This window comes from Oncorhynchus keta, chromosome 15 (genome assembly GCF_023373465.1).
Source record: "Oncorhynchus keta strain PuntledgeMale-10-30-2019 chromosome 15, Oket_V2, whole genome shotgun sequence".
Lineage (NCBI taxonomy): Eukaryota > Metazoa > Chordata > Actinopteri > Salmoniformes > Salmonidae > Oncorhynchus > Oncorhynchus keta.
Genome location: NC_068435.1, coordinates 11,101,595 through 11,127,789, shown reverse-complemented (window position 1 = coordinate 11,127,789; position 26,195 = coordinate 11,101,595). Strand labels below are relative to the sequence as shown.

General features: G+C 41.6%; 1 protein-coding gene across 1 annotated transcript; it reads right to left on the bottom strand.

Moving 5' to 3' along the window:
• Positions 1 to 2,154: 2,154 nt before the first annotated feature.
• On the bottom strand, positions 2,155 to 21,771 carry LOC118373357 (presenilins-associated rhomboid-like protein, mitochondrial). Its single transcript, XM_035759466.2, has 10 exons — positions 21,600 to 21,771; positions 17,293 to 17,521; positions 14,017 to 14,121; positions 10,789 to 10,921; positions 10,108 to 10,203; positions 9,482 to 9,631; positions 9,232 to 9,302; positions 8,875 to 8,976; positions 8,491 to 8,588; positions 2,155 to 3,234 (listed from the first exon to the last, which is right to left on the bottom strand). Exons 1-10 carry the CDS (start codon positions 21,677 to 21,679, stop codon positions 3,084 to 3,086), a joined length of 1,215 nt encoding a protein of 404 aa, XP_035615359.1. The 5' UTR covers positions 21,680 to 21,771; the 3' UTR covers positions 2,155 to 3,083.
• Positions 21,772 to 26,195: the final 4,424 nt, after the last annotated feature.

The window sequence follows — 26,195 nt, the reverse complement described above, 5'->3', positions numbered from 1 at the left end:
GTTACATGTACATGAGCAAGTTGCCATAAACGTCTTCAACTAGTCACATGGAAATATTCATAGCCAGCTGAGTCCAAAGTTTCTTCAGGAATCTCCTTTTCTAGTTGTTTTCTTTTAAAATCTCAAATTGATAAAGGTTGTAATGCACTAATTCTCTTCACTCCAGACTCTTCAGGAGGGCCACTATGCTCCAGATCTGACCCATCACACGACTCTTCAGGAGGGCCACTACACTCCAGATCTGACCAATCACACGACCCTTCAGGAGGGCCACTATGCTCCAGATCTGACCCATCACATGACTCTTCAGGAGGGCCACTATGCTCCAGATCTGACCAATCACACGACCCTTCAGGAGGGCCACTATGCTCCAGATCTGACCCATCACATGACCCTTCAGGAGGGCCACTATGCTCCAGATCTGACCCATCACACGACCCTTCAGGAGGGCCACTATGCTCCAGATCTGACCCATCACACGACTCTTCAGGAGGGCCACTACGCTCCAGATCTGACCCATCACACGACCCTTCAGGAGGGCCACTATGCTCCAGATCTGACCCATCACACGACTCTTCAGGAGGGCCACTATGCTCCAGATCTGACCCATCACACGACTCTTCAGGAGGGCCACTACGCTCCAGATCTGACCAATCACACGACTCTTCAGGAGGGCCACTACGCTCCAGATCTGACCCATCACACGACCCTTCAGGAGGGCCACTACGCTCCAGATCTGACCCATCACACGACTCTTCAGGAGGGTCACTACGACCCAGGTCGACTTCTGTGCTCAGAGGTCCTTGATGAGGACCTACCCAATCACACCACTCTTATAATAAAACACAATGGGTCTTTATATACTCTTTGTCCCTGTCTGTGGGTGAATTATGAAACAATTAATGTATACAGGTGTACAAAAAATGGTGACGTCGATTTGTTTCTGCTATTGCTTGATCTATTTTAAAATGTAAGAATATGTTGCAGATCTAAACTTCCATTGTTGACTATGGAAACACAGAAATGTAATGAACACCGTTTTCAATTTCCAACTTTATTCTCTGCAATATTTTTTTTTACAGTAGGTAATAAACTGTAGTCATGTGGTCATTACCAGGTTATGACGGTATTAACTATGACCAGTAGGCTACATAATATAATGGTCACAATTCTGACCAACTGGTCGTATTGTCGTCAGACAAATACGTAAAAACAACATCCTTTTCCAACCAGAATGAGCAGTCATAAAAATATGTCATACTGACGTCTTTTCAACCAGGTTGTTCCCACTGGGCAGGTGTTCAAAAACGCATATCAGACCGAGACCCTAATGTTTAATTCTTAAGTAGTTCTTTGTGAGTTTTAGTTTTTATAAAACGATCTCCCCGCAAAAGCGAAAGTTAAAAACAGTTTGATTGCCATAGCATCAGCAGGGAGTGGTGATTTAAATACAGCAGTTCTGCAACATCCTTAATTGAGCCTCTCATTCTCCTTAATTACCACCTTCAAAACGTTCCGGAAAGAGTAACTGTACAGGAAGCTGTGTAGGATACTGGACAACAGTTCTGGGGGGGGGGGTGGTTTGCGATTTTATTCATACTGGTGATCCTGTGTTTGAGTTGTGTGGTAGCAATATCTTATCTCTGGTATATCTTGGCATACATCATTCAAGACTAAGTTTAAATTGTGTGCAGCGTAATGGACATATAATGTACAATGTCTCAGAAGCTCGGGGGAGTCTCAAATTGTTAGCCACCTAGCTAGACTTCTTAACTCGTTTTGCACATTTTTTTACATTGTACGTCTGCAAATTCGTAACATATCATACTAAATGGTGTGTCTTGAATTTACATACAGAACAATACGAAATGCTCCGAGACCAGGTTGATTCGATCGGCCCGCTGCATAGACACGTCGCAATTTCAGCACCACGGACAGCAATCTGTAGTCTATACTTTGTGAATGGATTTTTATTTTAGGGAGGAGGGGAACGAACTCCGACCTTACAGGGGTCCAGAAAAACTGCCTTGTGCCAGCGCTGCGTGCAGCAAAACTACCTCTACTGCATGCAGATATAAACATGATATCCATGAGTTCATCTTGACTCTGGGAAAATCCTGAAGTATCCCTTTAAACCCAAATGTACTACCCCAGTGAAGATGGTGACCTTTTTAATAAAAGAGTACCGCAGTGTTGAGGACATTTTTGGCGTGTTATGTACCTTTTTTTGTAAGGCTCAGGATTTACAAAATGTTTTACCAAGATAAGCACCTCAACCTTTCAGAAACCTCTGGCAGCGCCAGCACACCTACATACTACAAGGAAGTTGAAGTTCTTATGGTCAATGAGGAAGTTTTTTGTTTTAGTCCAGGACGGTCATTCTCCGTTAACCACTTCCTTACAAACAGGAAGTCAGGTTTAGAGAACAGGAAGCAGTCTCTGTATCAACCATGGACATAGAATATGAATACATTATGTAATACAATATCTCTATGGTAACATCTCACATCTTCATAGAAACTACCCCATAATGATAAAGCCAACATCATCTGTACTAGAGTACAGTCACTGTTATCAAACCAAATGAATCATTCATCCATTAGTTACAATAGAGTACTGTCTGAAATCCTCCTAAAACAAGACTGCCATCTTAAGTCACAAATATGTCCACTCTCTCTGATTAGATTGGTTGCATTCCCCTGCTCAGATGTTGCATGCATCAACCAATGGTTGCGTGCCACGTCATTGACTGTGCCGTCGGGCTCCAGATTGCTATAACATATGATGTGGTTGGCTGATACTTAAAATACCTATCCAGACATCAGATAAGGCATGCGTCAGCAACGCCTGGGCAGAGGAACGCGCCAAATTAGAAAAACAAAGGTTTGGGGTGCTGGGTCCCGCCCTCCACAGCTGTCAGCTGGATATCACCAGGCATAAGTACCAAAAAAAGGCTTCTTGAGGTAGAAGATTGCCCCTAACCACAGATTTAGGTTCTGATACCCCCTACAGCCAATCCTAACCAATTGGGGTGAGGAATATCTGACACCTGATCAGTGGTTATGGGCCAACTTCCCAGAGTGCTATGTTGGGGGTCCAGGTCTGCCCCCGTCGCCGCCCGAACCCCCAGGCCTGCCCCGTCCACCAGGGGCCTGAGATCTCATGCTGTGCCATGCCTTGACCAGTGGCTCCCTCTTCCTCCACATCAGCTTGTGGCCATATGCTACATACCACCTGCAGGAAAGACAGTATGGATTATATTCATTCATCAATATTATTTAAAATATAATAATAACGGATGCTTTTAGTCAAAGCGACTTATAGTCACGCGTTTTATGTATGGGTTGCCCTGGGAATCGAACCCATAATCTTGACGTTGCAAGTTCCAACTGAGCCATACAGGACATCTATATTACTTACGACTAAACTGAAATACGACCACTATTTTATTTGGATTAATTACTATTAGAAATGTATTATATTCAGTGAAATTAAGTCTAATTAAGATGGCTTTAAATGAACACAAAACAACTAGTCTAATCAATGAGGATAATATGGAAATATCATGAATGAGGTGGCCAGTGTCATAGGGGAATTATGGTATTATATGGTGTCTGGTGTCATAGGGGAATTATGGTATTATGGTATTATATGGTGTCTGGTGTCATAGGGGAATTATGGTATTATGGTATTATATGGTGTCTGGTGTCGTAGGGGAATTATGGTATTATATGGTGTCTGGTGTCATAGGGGTATTATGGTATTATGGTATTATATGGTGTCTGGTGTCATAGGGGAATTATGGTATTATATGGTGTCTGGTGTCATAGGGGAATTATGGTATTATGGTATTATATGGTGTCTGGTGTCATAGGGGAATTATGGTATTATGGTATTATATGGTGTCTGGTGTCATAGGGGAATTATGGTATTATGGTATTATATGGTGTCTGGTGTCATAGGGGAATTATGGTATTATATGGTGTCTGGTGTCATAGGGGAATTATGGTATTATGGTATTATATGGTGTCTGGTGTCATAGGGGAATTATGGTATTATGGTATTATATGGTGTCTGGTGTCATAGGGGAATTATGGTATTATATGGTGTCTGGTGTCATAGGGGAATTATGGTATTATGGTATTATATGGTGTCTGGTGTCATAGGGGAATTATGGTATTATGGTATTATATGGTATTATGGTATTATAAGGTGTCTGGTGTCATAGGGGTATTATGGTATTATATGGTGTCTGGTGTCATAGGGTTATTATATGGTGTCTGGTGTCATAGGGGAATTATGGTATTATGGTATTATATGGTGTCTGGTGTCATAGGGTTATTATATGGTGTCTGGTGTCATAGGGGAATTATGGTATTATGGTATTATATGGTGTCTGGTGTCATAGGGGTATTATATGGTGTCTGGTGTCATAGGGGAATTATGGTATTATGGTATTATAAGGTGTCTGGTGTCATAGGGGAATTATGGTATTATGGTATTATATGGTGTCTGGTGTCATAGGGGAATTATGGTATTATATGGTGTCTGGTGTCATAGGGGAATTATGGTATTATGGTATTATAAGGTGTCTGGTGTCATAGGGGAATTATGGTATTATGGTATTATATGGTGTCTGGTGTCATAGGGGAATTATGGTATTATGGTATTATATGGTGTCTGGTGTCATAGGGGAATTATGGTATTATGGTATTATATGGTGTCTGGTGTCATAGGGGTATTATGGTATTATATGGTGTCTGGTGTCATAGGGGAATTATGGTATTATATGGTGTCTGGTGTCATAGGGGTATTATGGTATTATATGGTGTCTGGTGTCATAGGGGAATTATGGTATTATGGTATTATAAGGTGTCTGGTGTCATAGGGGAATTATGGTATTATGGTATTATATGGTGTCTGGTGTCATAGGGGAATTATGGTATTATGGTATTATATGGTATCTGGTGTCATAGGTGAATTATGGTATTATGGTATTATAAGGTGTTTGGTGTCATAGGGGAATTATGGTATTATGGTATTATATGGTGTCTGGTGTCATAGGGGAATTATGGTATTATGGTATTATAAGGTGTTTGGTGTCATAGGGGAATTATGGTATTATGGTTATTATAAGGTGTCTGGTGTCATAGGGGAATTATGGTATTATGGTATTATAAGGTGTTTGGTGTCATAGGGGAATTATGGTATTATGGTTATTATAAGGTGTCTGGTGTCATAGGGGAATTATGGTATTATGGTATTATAAGGTGTCTGGTGTCATAGGGGAATTATGGTATTATGGTATTATATGGTGTCTGGTGTCATAGGGGAATTATGGTATTATAAGGTGTCTGGTGTCATAGGGGAATTATGGTATTATGGTATTATAAGGTGTTTGGTGTCATAGGGGAATTATGGTATTATGGTATTATAAGGTGTCTGGTGTCATAGGGGTATTATGGTATTATAAGGTGTCTGGTGTCATATGGTGTCTGGTGTCATAGGGGAATTATGGTATTATAAGGTGTCTGGTGTCATAGGGGAATTATGGTATTATAAGGTGTCTGGTGTCATAGGGGAATTATGGTATTATATGGTGTCTGGTGTCATAGGGGAATTATGGTATTATAAGGTGTCTGGTGTCATAGGGGAATTATGGTATTATAAAGGTGTCTGGTGTCATAGGGGAATTATGGTATTATAAGGTGTCTGGTGTCATAGGGGAATTATGGTATTATAAAGGTGTCTGGTGTCATAGGGGAATTATGGTATTATGGTATTATATGGTGTCTGGTGTCATAGGGGAATTATGGTATTATGGTATTATATGGTGTCTGGTGTCATAGGGGAATTATGGTATTATGGTATTATAAGGTGTCTGGTGTCATAGGGGAATTATGGTATTATGGTATTATATGGTGTCTGGTGTCATAGGGGAATTATGGTATTATAAGGTGTCTGGTGTCATAGGGGAATTATGGTATTATAAAGGTGTCTGGTGTCATAGGGGAATTATGGTATTATAAGGTGTCTGGTGTCATAGGGGAATTATGGTATTATAAAGGTGTCTGGTGTCATAGGGGAATTATGGTATTATGGTATTATATGGTGTCTGGTGTCATAGGGGAATTATGGTATTATGGTATTATATGGTGTCTGGTGTCATAGGGGAATTATATGGTGTCTGGTGTCATAGGGGTATTATGGTATTATATGGTGTCTGGTGTCATAGGGGAATTATGGTATTATATGGTGTCTGGTGTCATAGGGGAATTATGGTATTATGGTATTATAAGGTGTCTGGTGTCATAGGGGAATTATGGTATTATATGGTGTCTGGTGTCATAGGGGAATTATGGTATTATGGTATTATATGGTGTCTGGTGTCATAGGGGAATTATGGTATTATGGTATTATATGGTGTCTGGTGTCATAGGGGAATTATGGTATTATGGTATTATAAGGTGTCTGGTGTCATAGGGGAATTATGGTATTATGGTATTATATGGTGTCTGGTGTCATAGGGGAATTATATGGTGTCTGGTGTCATAGGGGTATTATGGTATTATATGGTGTCTGGTGTCATAGGGGAATTATGGTATTATATGGTGTCTGGTGTCATAGGGGTATTATGGTATTATATGGTGTCTGGTGTCATAGGGGAATTATGGTATTATAAGGTGTCTGGTGTCATAGGGGAATTATGGTATTATGGTATTATATGGTGTCTGGTGTCATAGGGGAATTATGGTATTATAAGGTGTCTGGTGTCATAGGGGAATTATGGTATTATGGTATTATATGGTGTCTGGTGTCATAGGGGAATTATGGTATTATGGTATTATATGGTGTCTGGTGTCATAGGGGAATTATGGTATTATGGTATTATATGGTGTCTGGTGTCATAGGGGAATTATGGTATTATATGGTGTCTGGTGTCATAGGGGAATTATGGTATTATGGTATTATAAGGTGTCTGGTGTCATAGGGGAATTATGGTATTATGGTATTATAAGGTGTCTGGTGTCATAGGGGAATTATGGTATTATATGGTGTCTGGTGTCATAGGGGAATTATGGTATTATGGTATTATATGGTGTCTGGTGTCATAGGGGAATTATGGTATTATGGTATTATATGGTGTCTGGTGTCATAGGGGAATTATGGTATTATAAGGTGTCTGGTGTCATAGGGGAATTATGGTATTATGGTATTATATGGTGTCTGGTGTCATAGGGGAATTATGGTATTATGGTATTATATGGTGTCTGGTGTCATAGGGGAATTATGGTATTATGGTATTATATGGTGTCTGGTGTCATAGGGGAATTATGGTATTATAAGGTGTCTGGTGTCATAGGGGAATTATGGTATTATGGTATTATAAGGTGTCTGGTGTCATAGGGGAATTATGGTATTATGGTTATTATAAGGTGTCTGGTGTCATAGGGGAATTATGGTATTATAAGGTGTCTGGTGTCATAGGGGAATTATGGTATTATGGTATTATAAGGTGTCTGGTGTCATATGGTGTCTGGTGTCATAGGGGAATTATGGTATTATGGTATTATAAGGTGTCTGGTGTCATAGGGGAATTATGGTATTATAAGGTGTCTGGTGTCATAGGGGAATTATGGTATTATATGGTGTCTGGTGTCATAGGGGAATTATGGTATTATAAGGTGTCTGGTGTCATAGGGGAATTATGGTATTATAAGGTGTCTGGTGTCATAGGGGAATTATGGTATTATAAAGGTGTCTGGTGTCATAGGGGAATTATGGTATTATAAGGTGTCTGGTGTCATAGGGGAATTATGGTATTATAAAGGTGTCTGGTGTCATAGGGGAATTATGGTATTATAAGGTGTCTGGTGTCATAGGGGAATTATGGTATTATAAAGGTGTCTGGTGTCATAGGGGTATTATAAGGTGTCTGGTGTCATAGGGGAATTATGGTATTATAAGATGTCTGGTGTCATAGGGGAATTATGGTATTATAAAGGTGTCTGGTGTCATAGGGGTATTATGGTATTATAAAGGTGTCTGGTGTCATAGGGGTATTATAAGGTGTCCGGGGTCATAGGGGTATTATAAAGGTGTCTGGTGTCATAGGGGTATTATGGTATTATAAAGGTGTCTGGTGTCATAGGGGTATTATAAGGTGTCCGGGGTCATAGGGGTATTATGAGGCTCTATCTAATTTGACCAGATCTACATCCTAAAAGGTCCAGAAATCACTGTCTTAACAGTCTTTGAATGTGCAACTATTTGTGTAAATTGTTGTCATAATTGAAAAAGGATACAAAACTTATGTAATTTCATAGTCAAACATTTTCCCCCATCTCTCACTTGTGGATATGAATCACCTCACTAATATTGGCTTGGGGATGCGGCTATGCATGATGAAATCAGTTTTACAGATACAGATATGCCATTTGGGCTCTGGTGAGTCCAGTCGCCCATTTCTGCAGTGATCAAATTACTCACACTCCGAAGAGGGCTCCTCCAAGGTGAGCAGCATGATCAAACAGCCTCCATCCCATAATGAGCCCCGCTGCATCCATGGCAACGATCGCTTTCAAGGCCTAAAAAAAGAGCAATGCGCGCGGTAAGACTCTGCCTCCCACGACCCTACAGATGACACACCATATATGTTATACACACTTTGAATTACAATGAATAGACGTGTTGAGCGCAGATTAACTATGTTATATACATTGCTTTCACAGACCCCCAGTCTTTCATTCACAGACACTTGTTATTGCTCTCCTGTTTCCCTCAGTGAAGATGAGTGGAATGTCGTTACCACTGCTTTTTGCTTGACGTGTTCATACACAGGCACCCCTGCCACAAACACATGACATCACTCACGTTGCCTGCAGTGAAGCTGACCATGGGCAGGAGGATGATTCCCAGTTTGGCCTCGGGCATCTTGGTGCAGACCGCGGCCAGGACCGTCATGATGGCCCCTGACTGGAAGTCAAATCACAGGAAGTGACGTCAGAGCCAGGAACGACCGCGGTAATAAACAGAGGAGACGTGAGTAATGTTGATTATCACTAAACCACCAACTCCCATTTTAATCATAACAGCAATGTAATAATGTGTGTATGTTTCCTGGTTTAAAGAAATCACAGTACGATATTCTTTGGTCCTACAGTAATGAACAAGTGGACAGTATTGTATAGTAAAGTGTACCACAAATGGGGGACATGTGAGGACTCTTACCGCCCCAAGAGAGGGATGCAGGCGTCCCGTGCTGGTCTTACACAAGTAGCTCACCATAGTGGAGATCACGCCTGACAATGTAGAGAGACGAGAGTCAACAGCAGTCTCTGAAAATAACATATACACTCAAACACACGCAAATGAACAGACATCACACACACACACACACACACACACACACACACACACACACACACACACACACACACACACACACACACACACACACACACACTATGTAGGCTGGTACCAGCAGAGAGATAGACAGCGAGGAACTGCTCCTTCCCCAGGAGAGAGACGATGCTGGAGGAGAAGGTCCACAGGACGTACATGTTGGCCGCCATGTGGATTATAGAGTAATGGCTGAAGGTGGAGAGGAGCATGGGAAGGCACCGCGTCTCTGGGAGGAAGAGGAAGGGAGAAGCGAGTCAGTCTTATCACTGAGCAAAATTAAAATGGAGGCTAACAGGTGGTTCTGTAGCTCAGTTGGTAGAGCATGGCGCTTGTAACGCCAGGGTAGTGGGTTCGATTCCCGGGACCACCCATACGTAGAATGTATGCACACATGGACTGTAAGTCGCTTTGGATAAAAGCGTCTGCGAAATGGCATATATTATTATATTATTATTATTAACAGTATTTTTTTGCACAGATCTGCTCTTTCTCTCCAGGATAATGTATCCCCTGATGTGTGTTGATAATGCAGGCTTTCAGACTGAAGTCCAGGAGAACTATAGGGAGGAGAGAGTGTGACTACAAATCACTGTAGAGTTGGGAGGGATTTCTAAAAATCGACCAAAAATAACAACATTATTTAGCTGCATTGAAATGACTCAACCCCAACGGGCCACCACCACACACAGAAACAGTACTTACTGGAGGCTGGGTTGGCAGTAAAGTACTTGACCATGAATCGTTGCATGGAGGGTATTCGCCAACAGCAGAGCACCACAGCATTGACCGCTATGATCCCTATCACAGAGAGATGATGGGAACAAAGGGTTAGAGGGTATTAAAAAGGTAGCTAACAGAGAACGGGTCACATCTGGACAGAGAGAACACTTATGGATATAGGCACAGACTGTATAATGCACAGGGTCATGTTTTGGTAGGCAACGAAATGTAAGCAAACGATGTCAAACGTTTACTATCTGAACATGTCCAATAAGAAACGCTCCGTATCATTTTTCGTTCTACGCTGTGTCCTAATGAACACTACCTTGATTCTATGTCATGATGCAACTAAATTTCAACTCATGCTTTGAACATTTATGTCTTTGCTGGTCCTAAGGCAGCCTCTCTATCTTGTTGACCGTAATACCCTCAATTCAGGGGTAAGCACCAGCCGCCACAGTGTGTGCAAGCTTTTGCTCCATCCCTGCTCTAACACACTACAAATCAACTAATCATGGCCTTTAAAATTTAAACCATAAGTCCACTTTAAATTAGGAGTGTTAGAGCTGGGCTGGAACGACATCTGAAGCACACACTGTGATCCTCCTGGGCCGTAGTCGCCCATTCCTCCCCGTTATCCATCACCCTTTCAGGGATCCTTACCAGTGGCCATCTGCTGACCCTCAGTCAGGCTGCTCCAGAAATCGTCTACAAAGGACATGAGCAGGATGACCTGTTTCTGGAAGTATGTTAGCTGGTTCCACCAGTTGTGCCAGTATGTCATGTCTTGTGATGCCTTAGGATCCAAATACAAGAGGAGACACACATTTGTCATTTTCATGGTTCGTACAGACAGTGGCAAGTCAAATTCAAGGACTTTCAAATACATTTTCAAGGACCATCAATTTATTAAATGTTCCCATTATGCAATTGTTTCTAGTCGGCCACAGATGGCAGTATATCACCACAAAAAAAAAAGAAGTTTACTATTCATCACTACCTAACAAGTTCTACTCAATAACAGTGGTGGAAAAAGTCCCCAAGCCTCATACCTGAGTAAAAGTAAAGATAACATAAAATGACTCAAGTAAAAGTGAGAGTCACCCAGTAAAAAAAGTCAGCAAGCGCAGGAAAAAGCCAGCAGGAAAAGGTCCCCAAGCGTCATACTTGAGTAAAAGTACCTTAACATAAAATGACTCAAGTGAAAGTGAGAGTCACCCAGTAAAATACTACTTGAGTAAAAGTCTACAAGTATTTGGTTTTAGATATACTTATGTATCAAAAATGTATTTGCTAAAATATACTTAAGTATGAAAAATAAAAGTATAAATCATTTCAAATTCTTTATTATGCAAATCAGACTGCACACTTTTCTTTTCTTTATATTTACAGAGAGCCAGAGGCACACCAAAACTCAGACATAATTTACAAATGAAGCGTGTGTTTAGTGAGTCAACCAGATCAGAGGCAGCAGGGAAGTTCTCTTGATAAGTGCGTGAATTGGACCATTTTCCTGTCCTGCTAAGCGTTCAAAGTGTAGCTAGTACTTCTGGGTGTCAGAGAAAATGTATGGAGTAAAAAGTCCATGATTTTCTTAAGGAATGTAGTGAAGTAAAAGTTGTCCAAAATATAAATAGTAAAGTACAGATAGTCTGAAAAAATTATTTATGTACTACTTTAAAGTATTTGTACTTTACACCACTGCTCAATAATACATGTTTCACTTCATTTTTTAAAAATGTATTTTACCTTTATTTTACTAGGCAAGTCAGTTAAGAACAAATTCTTATTTTCAATGACGGCCTAGGAACAGTGGGTTAACTGCCTGTTCAACGACAGATTTGTACCTTGTCAGCTCAAGGATTGGAACTTGGAACCTTTCGGTTACTAGTCCAACGCTCTAACCACTAGGCTACCCTGCCGCCCCAGAGTGGTAAGTCAGGACTGATGATGTTGACTGATTTCCTCATATGAACTGTAACTCAGTAAAATCTTTTAAATTGTTGCATGTTGCATTTAGATTTTTGTTCAGTGTACATATTAAATTGTCTTAATAGTCTTAAAATGTCACTACATTTTAGGTCCCACAGGCTGTCCCAACACATAATGACATGAAAGTGAATTCTGACAGTATAAAATGTATCTTAGTTGACTCTGAAATGTTTCGTTCTATACCCATTTGAAGAGAAACAAGTGAATGTGTTTGATAAGATTAAAGATTCTCTCAGGGGACCCCATTTAAATTTTAGGGGACCCCACATGGGTCCCGGCCCCCTAGTTTGGGAACCACTGTACTACTAACCTGTCTCCCTGCTGGCTTCAATGCTTCCTCTCTGTGTATCTCCTTTGCCTCCTTCATTGCAGCCTGACTCACCACTGTCTTGTCTCACTACTCTATTTTGTTATGAGAACTTCTAGCAGCCCATCTTTCGAATTATAGCTATCTTAATTTCAGTCAACTGTTCCTGCTGAGGTCAGGCTCCGTTCACCGTTAGCTTCCAACTTCATCCTTCTAGCCAGCTAGTTATAGCTAGTTAGCTGGCTAAAAGACAGAGCCCTTGAGCAAGCTAGAAGTCTGACTGAAATATCAGCAACTATTTACCAGTTGTAGGGGGAGGGGTTGTTTGTTGAGACGGCAGGAGTCGAGGGATGTTAAAATAATTCCCATTGTCAGCGGTGTCTCTCTGCTACTTGCCCACTGTAGGTCTGGGCTGAGGTAGTTCATTTCACCTCTTGACCTATGTCGCGGGCAGAGTTTCCCTTTGGACAGAGTGGAGAATGAAGGTGCTGCTCAAAATAAAGAAAATCCGGAGGGAGCAGGCGAACATAGCGAGAATACATGAATCATTCGTAGAGGTAGGGGATGCAACTAGAACTCAGCTCCAGAATCCTTCTGAGCGATGATCAACACTGGGAAAGCAATAATAATAAGTGGATAAACGATAATGAACAAAAGAAAAGAAAAGGTGATTAAAAGCTATTTCACAAATAAAAAGGTGTGTAAATGACGTTCACCCTCCAACTACATCCCTGGTTGGTTCTGGCAAAACCCATTCATAAACATCAATATCCTGCCAGGCAGGTTTGAATCTATGGGGCCTGGCGAGTGGCACAGTGGTCTAAGGCACTGCATTGCAGTGCTAGTTGTGCCACTAGAGGTCCAGGCTCTGTCGTGACCAGGAGACTCATGGGGCAGTGCACAATTGGCCCAGCATCGTCCAGGTTCGGGGAGGGTTTGGCCGGGATGTTCTTGTCCCATCGCACACTAGCGACTCTTGTGGCGGGCTGGGCGCAATGCACACCGACACGGTCACCAGGTGTATGGTGTTTCCTCCGACACATTGGTGCGGCTGGCTTCTGGGTTAAACGAACAGTGTGTCAAGTAGCAGTTCGGCTTGGCTGGATCGTGTTTCGGAGGACGCATAGCTCTCGACCTTCGCCTCTCCCGAGTCTGCACGGGACTTGGGGAGAAGTTTTTTTTTTTAAAGACGAGAAAAAAATATTGGAATCTACATTTGCCCAACATTCTAGCTATCGATGTGACGTTTTGGGGGCACCTAATCAGTCAGTTCTGTACCTGCCTGGTTGAGTGGAAGTGTGGGGGGAATGAGCACGCCTGGCAACCCAACCAGAGTGCGAAACACATGAGGAAATAAAACTCAGTAGTCTGCCTGGAAATTAATTAGCAAAACCACTAAATTGTTCTAATATTTTCCAAATTAACATTTGACCATTTTCTGTTCTCCTCTTTTAATTCAAGTACTTTTCAAGTACCAACTTGAGAAAATGTCAAATTTGAGGTATTTAAGTTCCAAATTCAAGCACCTCAAGCATCCTGTACAAAACCCTGCATTTTGTCACGCAAATAATACATCTCCATCACACCCTTACCTTTCCGTTTTTCTCCTGCTCAGCCTCGTCCTTGGCCGTCTTCACTCGTGACTTCAAGGACTCGTATTGCAAGATGGCGGCCGCACCAAAGGAGCACCCTGTAAACTAACATGGAGTCAGACAAGCTTACCTTCCTTTTTCTTGGACTGCCCACCGTGCAGCTTTGTTCACTGGATGAACATTTACTTGTAAGTTACTTCTTATGGCTGGGGGCAGTATTGAGTAGCTTGGATGAATAAAGTTCCCAGAGTAAACTGCCTGCTACTCAGGCCCAGAAGCTACGATATGCATGTTATTGGTATATTTGGATAGAAAACACTCCGAAGTTTCTAAAACTGTTTGAATGATGTCTGTGAGTATAACAGAACTCACATGGCAGGCAAAAACCTGAGACAAAATCCAACCAGGAAGTGAAAAATCTGAGGTTTGTAGGTTTTCAAGTCTTTGCCTATCCAATATACAGTGTAAAATTTGGTTCGATTGCACTTCCTAAGGCTTCCACTCGATGTCAGGCTTCACTGTGAAGGGGGAGAGAATAAGAGCTGTTTGAGTCAGGTGTCTGGCAGAATGCCATGAGCTCAGTCTCGCCCATAAGAGTTTTTGTCTTTCTAAAGACAAAGGAATTGTCCGGTTGGAATATTATTGAAGATTTATGATAAAAACATCATAAAGATGGATTCTATACATTGTTTGACATGTTTCTACGAACTGTAATGGAACTGTCAACTGAACTAAGTGCCTGCGCCGTGTGAATTTGGATTTGTGAACTAAACGCGCAAACAAAAAGGAGGTATTTGGACATAAATTATGGACTTTAACGAACAAAACAAACATTTATTGTGGAACTGGGATTCCTGGGAGTGCATTCCGATGATGATCATCAAAGGTAAGTGAATATTTATAATGCTATTTCTGACTTCTGTTGACTCCACAACATGGCTGGTATCTGTATGGCTTCAATCTGAGCGCTGTACTCAGATTATTGCATGGAGTGCTTTAAAAAAAAAAAAAATCTGACAAAGCGGTTGCATTAAGGAGAAGTTTATCTATAATTCCAGGCATCTTTTATCAATGTTTATTATGACTATTTCTGTAAATTGATGTGGCTCTCTGAAAAATCACCGGATGTTTTGGAAGCAAAACATTACTGAACATAACGTGCCAATGTAAACTGAGATTTTTGGATATAAATATGAACTTTATCAACAAAACATGCATGAAGTCCTATGCGTGTCATCTGATGAAGATCATCAAAGGTTAGTGATTAATTTTCTCTATTTCTGCTTTTTGTGACTCCTCTCTTTGGCTGGAAAAATTGCTGTGTTTTTCTGTGACTAGGTGCCGACCTAACATAATCACATGGTAAACTTTCGTTGTGAAGCCTTTTTGAAATCAGACACTGTGGTGGGATTAACAACAATCTTTAAAATGGTGTATAATACTTGTGTGTTTGAGGAATTTTAATTATGAGTATTTGGTTGTTTGAATTTGGCGCCCTGAAGCTTTCACTGGCTGTTGTCATATATATATATATATATGTCATATATTAACGGGATTTCAGCCGTAAGAAGTTTTAAAGACATTTAAAACATGTTATACAGTTGAAGTCGGAAGTTTACGTACCCTGTAGCCAAATACATTTTTCACAATTCCTGACATTTAATCCTAGTTTTAGGTCTGTTTTAGGTCAGTTAGGATCACCACTTTATTTTAAGAATGTGAAATGTCAGAATAACAGTAGAGATAATGATTTATTTCAGCTTTTATTTATTTCATCACATTCCCAGTGGGTCAGAAGTTTACATACACTCAATTAGTATTTGGTAGCAATGCCTTTAAATTGTTTAACTTGGGTCAAACGTTTTGGGTAGCCTTCCACAAGCTTTCCGCAATAAGTTGGGTGAATTTTGGCCCATTCCTCCAGACAGAGCTGGTGTAACGGAGTCAGTTTTGTAGGCCTCCTTGCTCGCACACACTTCTTCAGTTCTGACCACATATTTTCTATAGGATTGAGGTCAGAGCTTTGTGATGGCCACTCCAATACCTTGACTTTGTTGTCCTTAAGCCATTTTGCCATAACTTTGGAAGTATGCTTGGGGTAATTGTCCATTTGCGACCAAGCTTTAACCTCCTGACTGATGTCTTGAGATGTTTCTTCAATATAACCACATCATTTTTTCCCCTGGTGATGCCATCTATTTTGTGAAGTGCACCAGTCCCCCCTGCAGCAAAGCACCCCCACAACATGATGCTGCCACCCCGTGCTTCACGAATGGGATGGTGTTCTTCGGCTTGCAAGCCTACCCCTTTTTCCTCCAAAGATAACGGTGGTCATTATGGCCAAACAGTTCTATTTTTGTTTCATCAGACCAGAGGACATTTCTCCAAAAAGTATGATCTTTGTCCTCATGTGCAGTTGGAAATCGTAATCTGGCTTTTTTATGGTGATTTTGGAGCAGCGGCTTCTTCCTTGCTGAGCGGCCTTTCAGGTTATGTTGATATAGGACTTGTTTTACTGTGGATACTTTTGTACCTGTTTCCTCCAGCATCATCACAAGGTCCTTTGCTGTTGTTCTGGGATTGATTTGCACTTTTCACACCAAAGTACGTTCATCTCTAGGAGACAGAATGAGTCTCCTTCCTGAGCGGTATGGCAGCTGCGTGGTCCCATGGTGTTTATACTTGCGTACTATTGTTTGTACAGATGAATGTGGTACCTTGAGGCATTTGGAAATTGCTCCCAAGGACGAACCAGACTTTTGGAGGTCTACAATTTTTTGGGATTTTCCCATGATGTCAATCAAAATACATCTACAGGTATACCTCCAATTGACTCAAATTATGTAAATTAGCCTATCAGAAGCTTCTAAAGCCATGACATCATTTTTGGGAACTTTCCAAGCTGTTTAAAGGCACAGTCAACTTAGTTATTGTAAACTTCTGACCCACTGGATTTGTGATACAGTGAATTATAAGTGAAATAATCAGTGTGTAAACAATTATTGGAAAAGTTACTTGTGTCATGCACAAAGTAGGTGTCCTAACCGACTTGCCAAAACTATAGTTTGTTAACAAGAAATTTGTGGAGTGGTTTAAAAAACTAGTTTTAATGACTCCAACCTAAGTGAAATGTAAACTTCCCGACTTCAACTGTATATGATTCGGTATGTTAAATATGAATACTCAATGAATACATATGAATCAAATGCATGAAAACTATAGAACGGTGACTTCCCATATGACCGTTTTTGGGGAATAAAAAAGGCTAGAACCTACCCCTATTGTGAACATAAAGGGCTTGAACAGCTTCCCAGTACGCCTGGGGGCCGCGCCAGGGGGTGGGGGTCCTGATTTAGGGGGCACCGCTTTCCGAGACACCACCGCATCGGCAGCCTCAGAGGGGGGGGGGCCCGTTTCTTCTGGGATGACCCGGTCCCTCTTCCATGTCTCTGGTTTCCTTGCTTCTTTCCGGAAACCACACCTCTGCTGGGGGTGGAGGGTGAACCTTTAGAAGGGTACACAGGAAGACAACTTGTTAACACACATTGGTTGGGAACAGATGATCCATAGATCTACAGATTATGCGGATGTGTGGATGTTTTCATTCATCTTTTCCTTGGTTTCATCCAGATGAGTAGGTCATAGGTCACAGCTCATCGAGGGCTGACGAAATGCGTTTTGCAAGAATACTATATCTCATTGTACCTCAGGTCTCTACTGCTAATGCCCCCGTTTGGTAAGTTCCTGGCAGCCACAATGCGGATGAACGTTAAGACCTAGGGAAATAGTAATGGCGTCTTTTTGTAGGCACTAACTCTGCCATGGTTTGTTGGACAAAGCCTATGGGGAAATGAATGCAGTTTTTGGAGGGTTTTTGGATAAACACTGAGGATAATGTTTATGGTAAAACGAGTAAAGTCTGTGGTACACACAGGCTTAGGAGATCTTATACATGTTGTTCTATGACATCAGCTAATATTACTTTTTGTGAATTTTGAAGCATTTATGTAATCAAAACAAGCACAAAGCACAAATTCCTCATAATTCATAAAAGGTTAACTGACTTGATTTTTTTTTTAAAAACAAAATCTCATACAACAAAACATCTTCAGCGTTTATCCCAAAACATTTTCCCCCATACGGATAGCTGAACGAACCAGAGGTAACACATTTCCGGGTTTTGGAACTACCAGCTGTGAGCTCTATAGCTGAGGTGCAAAAAGATGGCGGCCTCCATGCACTTACCACAAATTCCTAGTTTTGCCAAGTTTGCCGTATTGTGCATTTCTCTCCGTTAGGGTAGCCTAGTGGTTAGAGTGTTGGACTAGTAACCGAAAGGTTGCAAGTTCAAATCCCCGAGCTGACAAGGTAAAAATCTGTCGTTCTGCCCCTGAACTGGCAGTTAACCCACTGTTCCTAGGCAGTCATTAAAAATAAAAATTTGTTCATAACTGACTTGCCTAGTTAAATAAAGGTTAAAAAATAATAATAAAAAGGTGTATGTTAATTAGTAGAGTATACATGATGCCAATTTTATCTTCAAGACACCAATAATTTCACCTATAAGTCTTTGCTAGGTAAAGCCCCACCTTATCTCAGCTCACTGGTCATCATAGCAACACCCACCCGTAGCACGCGCTCCAGCTGGTACATTGCACTGGTCATCCCCAAAGCCAAAAGTTACATTGGCCGCCTTTCCTTCCAGTTCTCTGCTGCCAATGACTGGAACGAATTGCAAAAATCTCTGAAGCTGGAGTCTTATATATCGCCCTCTAACTTTAAGCATCAGCTGTCTGAGCAGCTTACTGATCACTGTACCTTTACAGAGCCAATCTGTAAATAGCACACCCGACTAATGCATCCCCATATTATTACTTACACTCTTGCTCTTTTGCACCCCAGTATCTCTACTTGCACATTATCATCTGCACATCTATCACTCCAGTATTAATGCTAAATTGTAAATATTTTGCCTCTAGGGCCTATTTATTGCCTACCTCCCCACTCTTCTACATTTGCACACACTGTACATAAATAGAAAAATCTTTATTTTGTGTTATTGACTGTACGTTTGTTTATGTGTAACTCTGTGTTGTTTGTGTTGCACTGCTTTGCTTTATCTTGGCCAGGTCGCAGTTGTAAATGACAACTTGTTCTCAACTGGCCTACCTGCTAAAATAAACTGAAAGAATTTGAAAAAAAATTAAAAACCAATGTTCTTAAGTTTAAAAACTGGGTGGATAGTGCTAAAACAAGGACATCATATGGAGTGGTGAGGAGGATTGTATAACTAACAAAAGAGTTTTGAAGTTGAGGGTGCAGTATTTCTGAAGTTTGGCAATGAGGACAAAAACTAGCATAGTTTAGCCAGGGAAAACGAGCTAAGGCCTACTGCGCATGTGCACCAGCTGGGCTAATTCAGGAGATGGATAGTCTTCTTTGGTATAACGGTGTTCCCAACAACTATGTTATGCTAACTAGCTAGCCAGAGGCATAACAGCATCAACTTCCAGTAGACAGGCAAAGAGCTAGTACGCTCAACTGAAGGCATACTGTTTGTTTACGGTATACAAAAATCAACTAATAGTATGTAGTATATACTTATTAAGTATGTAGAATACAGTATGTTAGTATTCGAACACAGCTTCCGTGTCTGGAAGCGAATTCACCATTCATATTCTGGTTTCAGATTAATTGAAGCATCGTTTTAAGCTTTGTTTTTTTTACAATTGACAGTTACAGCTGATTTCAGGATTGTATATCGATTTGCTCACCTTAAATAATTATTCTGAGTTATTTGTTTCAGTCTCTGAATTGTTTAATCAAACTTTTCGTCGCCATCTCCTGATATCAAGCCATAAAAACTACAATCCATCTCCGTCCGAGTGTGAGGTAAGGGAAAAGTGGAAATGGTGGAAGCAGAAGTATCGTTTGAAGCTGAAAGCATGTCGAGTACAGTTGTCGAGAAAGATGAGTGGACAACAGTGAAGTCCAAGAATGGAACAAAAATCAAGTGATCTGAGACACTTATTGTGAAGAAGATAGATTTTGTAGCATTTATAGCCACAGTTATTAATTGTACTGCACTAGAGTCGAATAAACAACATATCTGCAGCCGATAAGCTTTTGGGCCTCCAAGACTTCACAGGCAGAAGCACTGCAAGGACTTATTTTATTACATGTTTTCACTACAATTACTACTGTCGCCAGGAAATGTCCCGCCATCACAAAATCCTTCTGAGCCTGTGTAGGCACCTGACTTGAATTTTGTAATTGATAGTTTGAATTGATTAAAAAAAAAAGTTGACTATTATTCTAATTATATTTTGTATTTTTTTACCCTGCATTTTTCCCTTTTGGGATCTTTATTACTACTCACCTGTACAGTAGGTGGTGGACAAATTGTATGATATATATAATTTATCAATTCAAACTATCAATAACAAAATTCAAATCAGCCTACTTTTCTGTCTTAATCAGGTCCCCAGGTCACACAGACTCAGAAGGATTTTGTGATGGCGGGAGTCATTACTTTATTACATTGCTCAATATTTTCTCAACATTTGTCCTAATTAGTTAAAGCAATGATTTTGTATCGCTCTCATTGTAGTTCGGCTGAATATTTTCCGCCATTTTTTTCAAATCTGAAAACGATGTGAAGCCACGCCCATAATGCTAAATAATTGCATTATGGGCCTTTTAAAGTATGGAAATAGTGTCCTCTGATTGTATACTTCATATTTTGGCAAACTTAGTACGACATCTGGGAACTTCTGGCATACTAACTATATCCATACTATGATAAATAAGCATACTATATACACAATTCACGTCACAAATAGTATGGTTAGTATAAGCATTCAACACAGCTAGAGACTCCTCCTCACCACTACTGCAAACCCCTTGTTTCTCTCTCCTTCTCAAAACCCATTGGAGGAGAAAGTCGGAGGGGCGGGATCTCTGGCTTTCTCATCCAATGGGTTTTGAGAAGGAGAGGGGAAGGGAGGTGTATGCAATTGAGATCTTTCCCTGGCCTATGTTGCAGATATTTCTTTTTACCATTCATTCATGTATTCCTCAAAAAGCGTGGATACATAATAATAGCGTTGTGACGGACTAGGTCTATTTTGCAAAGCAATAGCCAAACCTTCCATGCCAAATACAGTGAAGTGTCGTTATGCTGAATAGATTTGAATGCGACTGTCATTGGGCTTGTTCGACATCACAGCCGACAGTGTAGTGTCTACAAATCACCATGCATTATAAATAACTACTCCGTAGGTCAGTCAGTCAGTGACCATTTACCCATTATTCGACATGGATTTCATGCTCTCGAAAACGGCCAGTGTCATTCTAAATAAATGACGAGACAACCATACAGCTTTGATATTGAACAAAGCTAAAATTGTAGCAATAGTATTTACACACTTAACTACCGCAATTAATGCAGTAAAGTTGTCTAAAAATTACAGTCAGAAGATGGTTAGGTAACCAGTGCAACAACCAATGTCGTAACTTCGTTGTTGTTCGCAACAATGTTCCAACGTGAATATATCGCGCAACCGGCTCTCTCCATTGCTCACCTGCTACCTCTCGAAACTGTGGAGACAGAATTTATACATTCTGTTTTGGTCCATTTGACAAAATATCCTCTCCACGCCATGTTTATGACCCCAACCGAACGTCGCACAACGGTCACTGCCGGGTTGGGATAAAGATTCTATGCTTACCGAGATTACAGACACAGTGTAGCCTACGTTCGACCGTAGCGGAGAAGGGTAGGTTATCTTAGAATTCTAGAATATCTTCGTTCGGATTCAGCGCTGAGTAAGTTGGTCTATCTTGAACAGAGAGCTACACTTTACAGTATAATTCATTTAATGCGTGTAGAAATCAGATATGTGCAAATGTGAAATGTTGTGCATTTCCCCCAAAACATAGGAAAACAGAACTGAGAGTAGTAGACTGTCTTACCACCTCATGTTAGTAATATTTATAATATTTTACTGCCCCCTAGTGGGAAATGTTCTAACGACTGTGCAACATCTGGCTGAGGACCAAAGATATGTGAGAAAGAGAGGGGGGGGGTGTATAGGCTTTATTCATAGGATCACCAGGAGAGGAGTGTTGTCTCGCCTGAGACGAGGTTAAGAGTATCGACCGCCCTGGGCTTGATTATTGCCACCTGGACAGACTCCACAAAGTTTTCACAAAGCTTGCCAAAGATCCTAGAAATAGGTAGGCGAAAGAAGGTGGAATTTACCTCTAGAATAGCTGCACTGCAGTCTTTGAAAAAAGGAACTGCCCCACACCATTGTGCCGCCCCACAACTTGCACATCACATGCTTGACTTGCTCAGAGCTTGCTACTGTAACTAACTGTACATTGCATCCTTTCACTCTGCTAACCTTTAATGTGCCCCATTTAGTATTAGTTTGTTGTGGACAGGAAAGAGAATAGGGAGAGAACAAGAACATACGAGGCAATTGAGAGGGGGAAAGACACAGGAAAGAAAGACGAGAGGAGTTGATGTTGGAACATTGTTTGTGTTTGGAAACTAATCGGACAGATACAAAAGAGAAAGTGAGATACTTTAGGACAGAGACAATGAGAGAGGAAAATGAAAAACAGAAAGCGAGAGGTAGAGAGAGATAAGAGTCTAACTTTGCCAGAGAGTGTAAACCCCAAGGACACGCTGCCAAGTTAGATGATATTCTGCAGGTCTAGGTCTGAAGAGAGGAGAGGGAAAGAGGTGAGATGGTGAGGGAAGAGGAGAGAAGGTACAGGGGAGGAGAAACGACAGAAAGTGGAGAAGTCAAGATGGAAAGGAGAAGAAGAAAAGAACAGAGGGGAGAGGCATAAATATTTGAGAGGCCCCAGAAGTAGACTTAGGTAAAAGCTGTTGGTGGTTTAGGGTTGGCTGTTAAACTCTATTAAGCATGCATGATTACATTAGTGCAGTGGTTCTCAAACCTCTCCTCAGGGACCCCCGACCATTCCATGTATTTGAGCTATTCTACAGCTATTCTGATTCAACTTGGCAACTAATCATCAAGCCCTTCAATAGGTGAATCAGGTGAGCTCGTCCAGAGCTACAACAAAATTGTGAACCATCCCCCCGAGGAGAGGTTTGAGAAGCACTGCATTTCTATACCGCACAAGTCTGCTCAACCCTTCAGCACTGCAACAACAGACACACACACACTCTCTTTCACTCTCTCTCCCCCTGTGGTGGAAAAGTCTGTAGAGGACTCTGGGTTCCTCCCTGATCGATACAGTGCATTTTTCCCAGCAGTGGTCTGGTGTCTTCTTTCAGGTCCTCTTATCGATCTGCCATGAACAGACGCCAACCAGGGTCCTCTTCTGTCTGCATAAGGGCCGGCAATGGCATCAGTCATGTGACAGGAAGTGTCTTGTCTGGGTGTGTCTCTGTGGCTGCATTTAAACAGGTAACCCAATTCTATTATTTTTCCCAACTATTGGAAAAAATATCTGATTTGTCAAAAGGCCAATTTAGTGGCTAAAGATCAAAAATAGTCTGCCTGTATAAACACAGCCTGTGTGTCTGGAATGGATGGATATAACTTGCCACCACTTCTGTCTCTAGCTTCTTTCTCTCCCTCACATTCCAATAATCCCCACAAGGGTACAGACGGTGGCTAGTTTGAAGGTCAGGGAGGGTATCAAATCAAATTTTATTTGTCACATGGTCGAGTACTTTTATTTAAAAATTACATATATTTCACCTTTATTTAACCAGGTCAGCTAGTTGAGAACAAGTTATCATTTGCAACAACTTGGCCAAGATGAAGCAAAGCAGTTCGACACATACAACAACACAGAGATACACATGGAATAAGCAAACATACAGTCAATAATACAGTAGAAAAAAAGTATATATACAGTATGTAAATACAACAGCTGTAGGTAGACCTTACAGTGAAATGCCGAATACAACAGGTGTGGTAGACCTTACAGTGAAATGCTGAAATCAACAGGTGTAGTAGACCTTACAGTGAAATGCTTACTTACAGGCTCTAAGCCTTTAGGTCCTAGACTTGGAGCTCCGGTACCGCTTGCCATGCGGTAGTAGAGAGAACAGTCTATGGCTGGGTTGGCTGGGGTCTTTGACAATGTTTAGGGCCTTCCTCTGACACAGCCTGGTATAGAGGTCCTGGATGGCAGGAAGCTGGGCCCCAGTGATGTACTGGACCGTACACACTACCCTCTGTAGTGCCTTGAGGTCGGATGGCAGAGCAGTTGCCATACCAGGCGGTGATGCAACCAGTCAGGATGCTCTCGATGGTGCAGTTGTAGAACCTTTTGAGGATCTTTTAGTTTCCTGAGTGGGAAAAGGTTTTGTCGTGTCCTCTTCACGACTGTGTTGGTGTGTTTGGACCATGATAGGTCCTTAGTGATTTGGACACCAAGGAACTTGAAGCTCTCAACCTGCTCCACTACAGCCCTGTCGATGAGAATGGAGGCGTGCTCGGCCCTCCTTTTCCTGTATTTCACGATCAGCGATGTCTTGATCACGTTGATGGAGAGGTTGTTGTCCTGGCACCACACTGCCAGGTCTCTGACCTCCTCCCTATAGGCTGTCTTATCGTCATCGTCGGTGATCAGGCCTACCACCGTCGTGTCGTCGGCAAACTTAATGATAATGTTGGAGTTGTGCCTGGCATGCATGCGTGGGTGAACAGGAAGTACAGGAGGGGACTGAGCACGCACCCCTGGGGAGCTCCAGTGTTGAGGATCAGTGTGGCAGATGTGTTGCTACCTACTCTCACCACCTGGGGGAGGCCTGTCAGGAAGTCCAGGATCCAGTTGCAGAGGGAGTTGTTTAGTCCCAGGATCCTTAGCTTATGTTGGAGTTGTGCTTGGCCAGGAGGCCAAGGGGACTAAGCACACACCCCTGAGGGGCCCCCGTGTTGAGGGTTAGTGTGGCGGATGTGTTGTTGCCTACCCTTACCACCTCGGGGCAGCCCGTCAGGAAGGAATCCCAGAACATATTCCAGTATGTGCTAGTGAAACAGTCCTGTAGCTTAGCATCCGCTTCATCGGACCACTTCCGTATTGAGCGGTACTTCCTGTTTGAGTTTTTGCTTGTAAGCAGGAATCCGGAGAATACCGCCCACCACCATACTGACAGTCACTCCCACCCACCACCATACTGACAGACACTCCCACCCACCACCATACTGACAGATACTCCCACCCACCACCATACTGACAGACACTCCCACCCACCACCAGACTGACAGACACTCCCATCCACCACCATACTGACAGAAACTCCCACCCAAGACCCAAGTTCAATAAAGGCTGTGTGTCCCTTGCCTTGAGGCCAGTCTGTTTGGCGTGACAATGACCACAGGAGGCAGATCCGGAACAACTGTGTTCCATCTACTAGTTCACTAACTCCCCACCCTTTTCAAGCGTTTGTCCATTACTATGGTAACGGGTGATGATGTCCAGTAACAGACTGTGTTAGTAGTTCATTATGTGTGTCATGTGAATCCTATGCACCAACCTGGACCTATTCACAACATACGACATTGTTCATCCATATCTTCCTGAACTTTTCTTGATTTGGATCAGGCTCTTTTTGCATTATTCTGGACCAATCTACATACTAAACCAATTTCTTTCATGCAAATAATATATTTGTATGTATATTTTATACAGACTGAACAACAATGTAAAAGATTTTACTGATTTACAGTTTATATAAGGAAATCAGTCATTTGAACTAAATACATTAGGCCATAATCTATGGGCAGGGGTGCAGCCATGGGGAGGCCAGGCCCAGCCAATCAGAATTAGTTTCCCCCCTCAACAGGGTTTTATTACTGACAGAAATAATCTGAGAGAAATAAACTTTTTGTGTGTATGGAATATTTCAGGGATTTTTTTAAAATTTCAGCTCATGAAACATGGGACCAACACTTTACATGATGCGTTTATATTTTTGTTCAGTGTACATAAAATGAAGGGTCTGTAGTCAAAGACTGATGCCCTGTTGAGTTTGATTTGGCCATCTATTTCAGCATTCTGGAAATAAACTTATTTTTATTCCATTAGGAAACACAATCTGTTATCCTAGTGTCCTAACAGAGAGCTGACTAGGTGGTTTCTCAGACTTTGATCAATGAGCCGGTTAGGTAATACCTCACGTG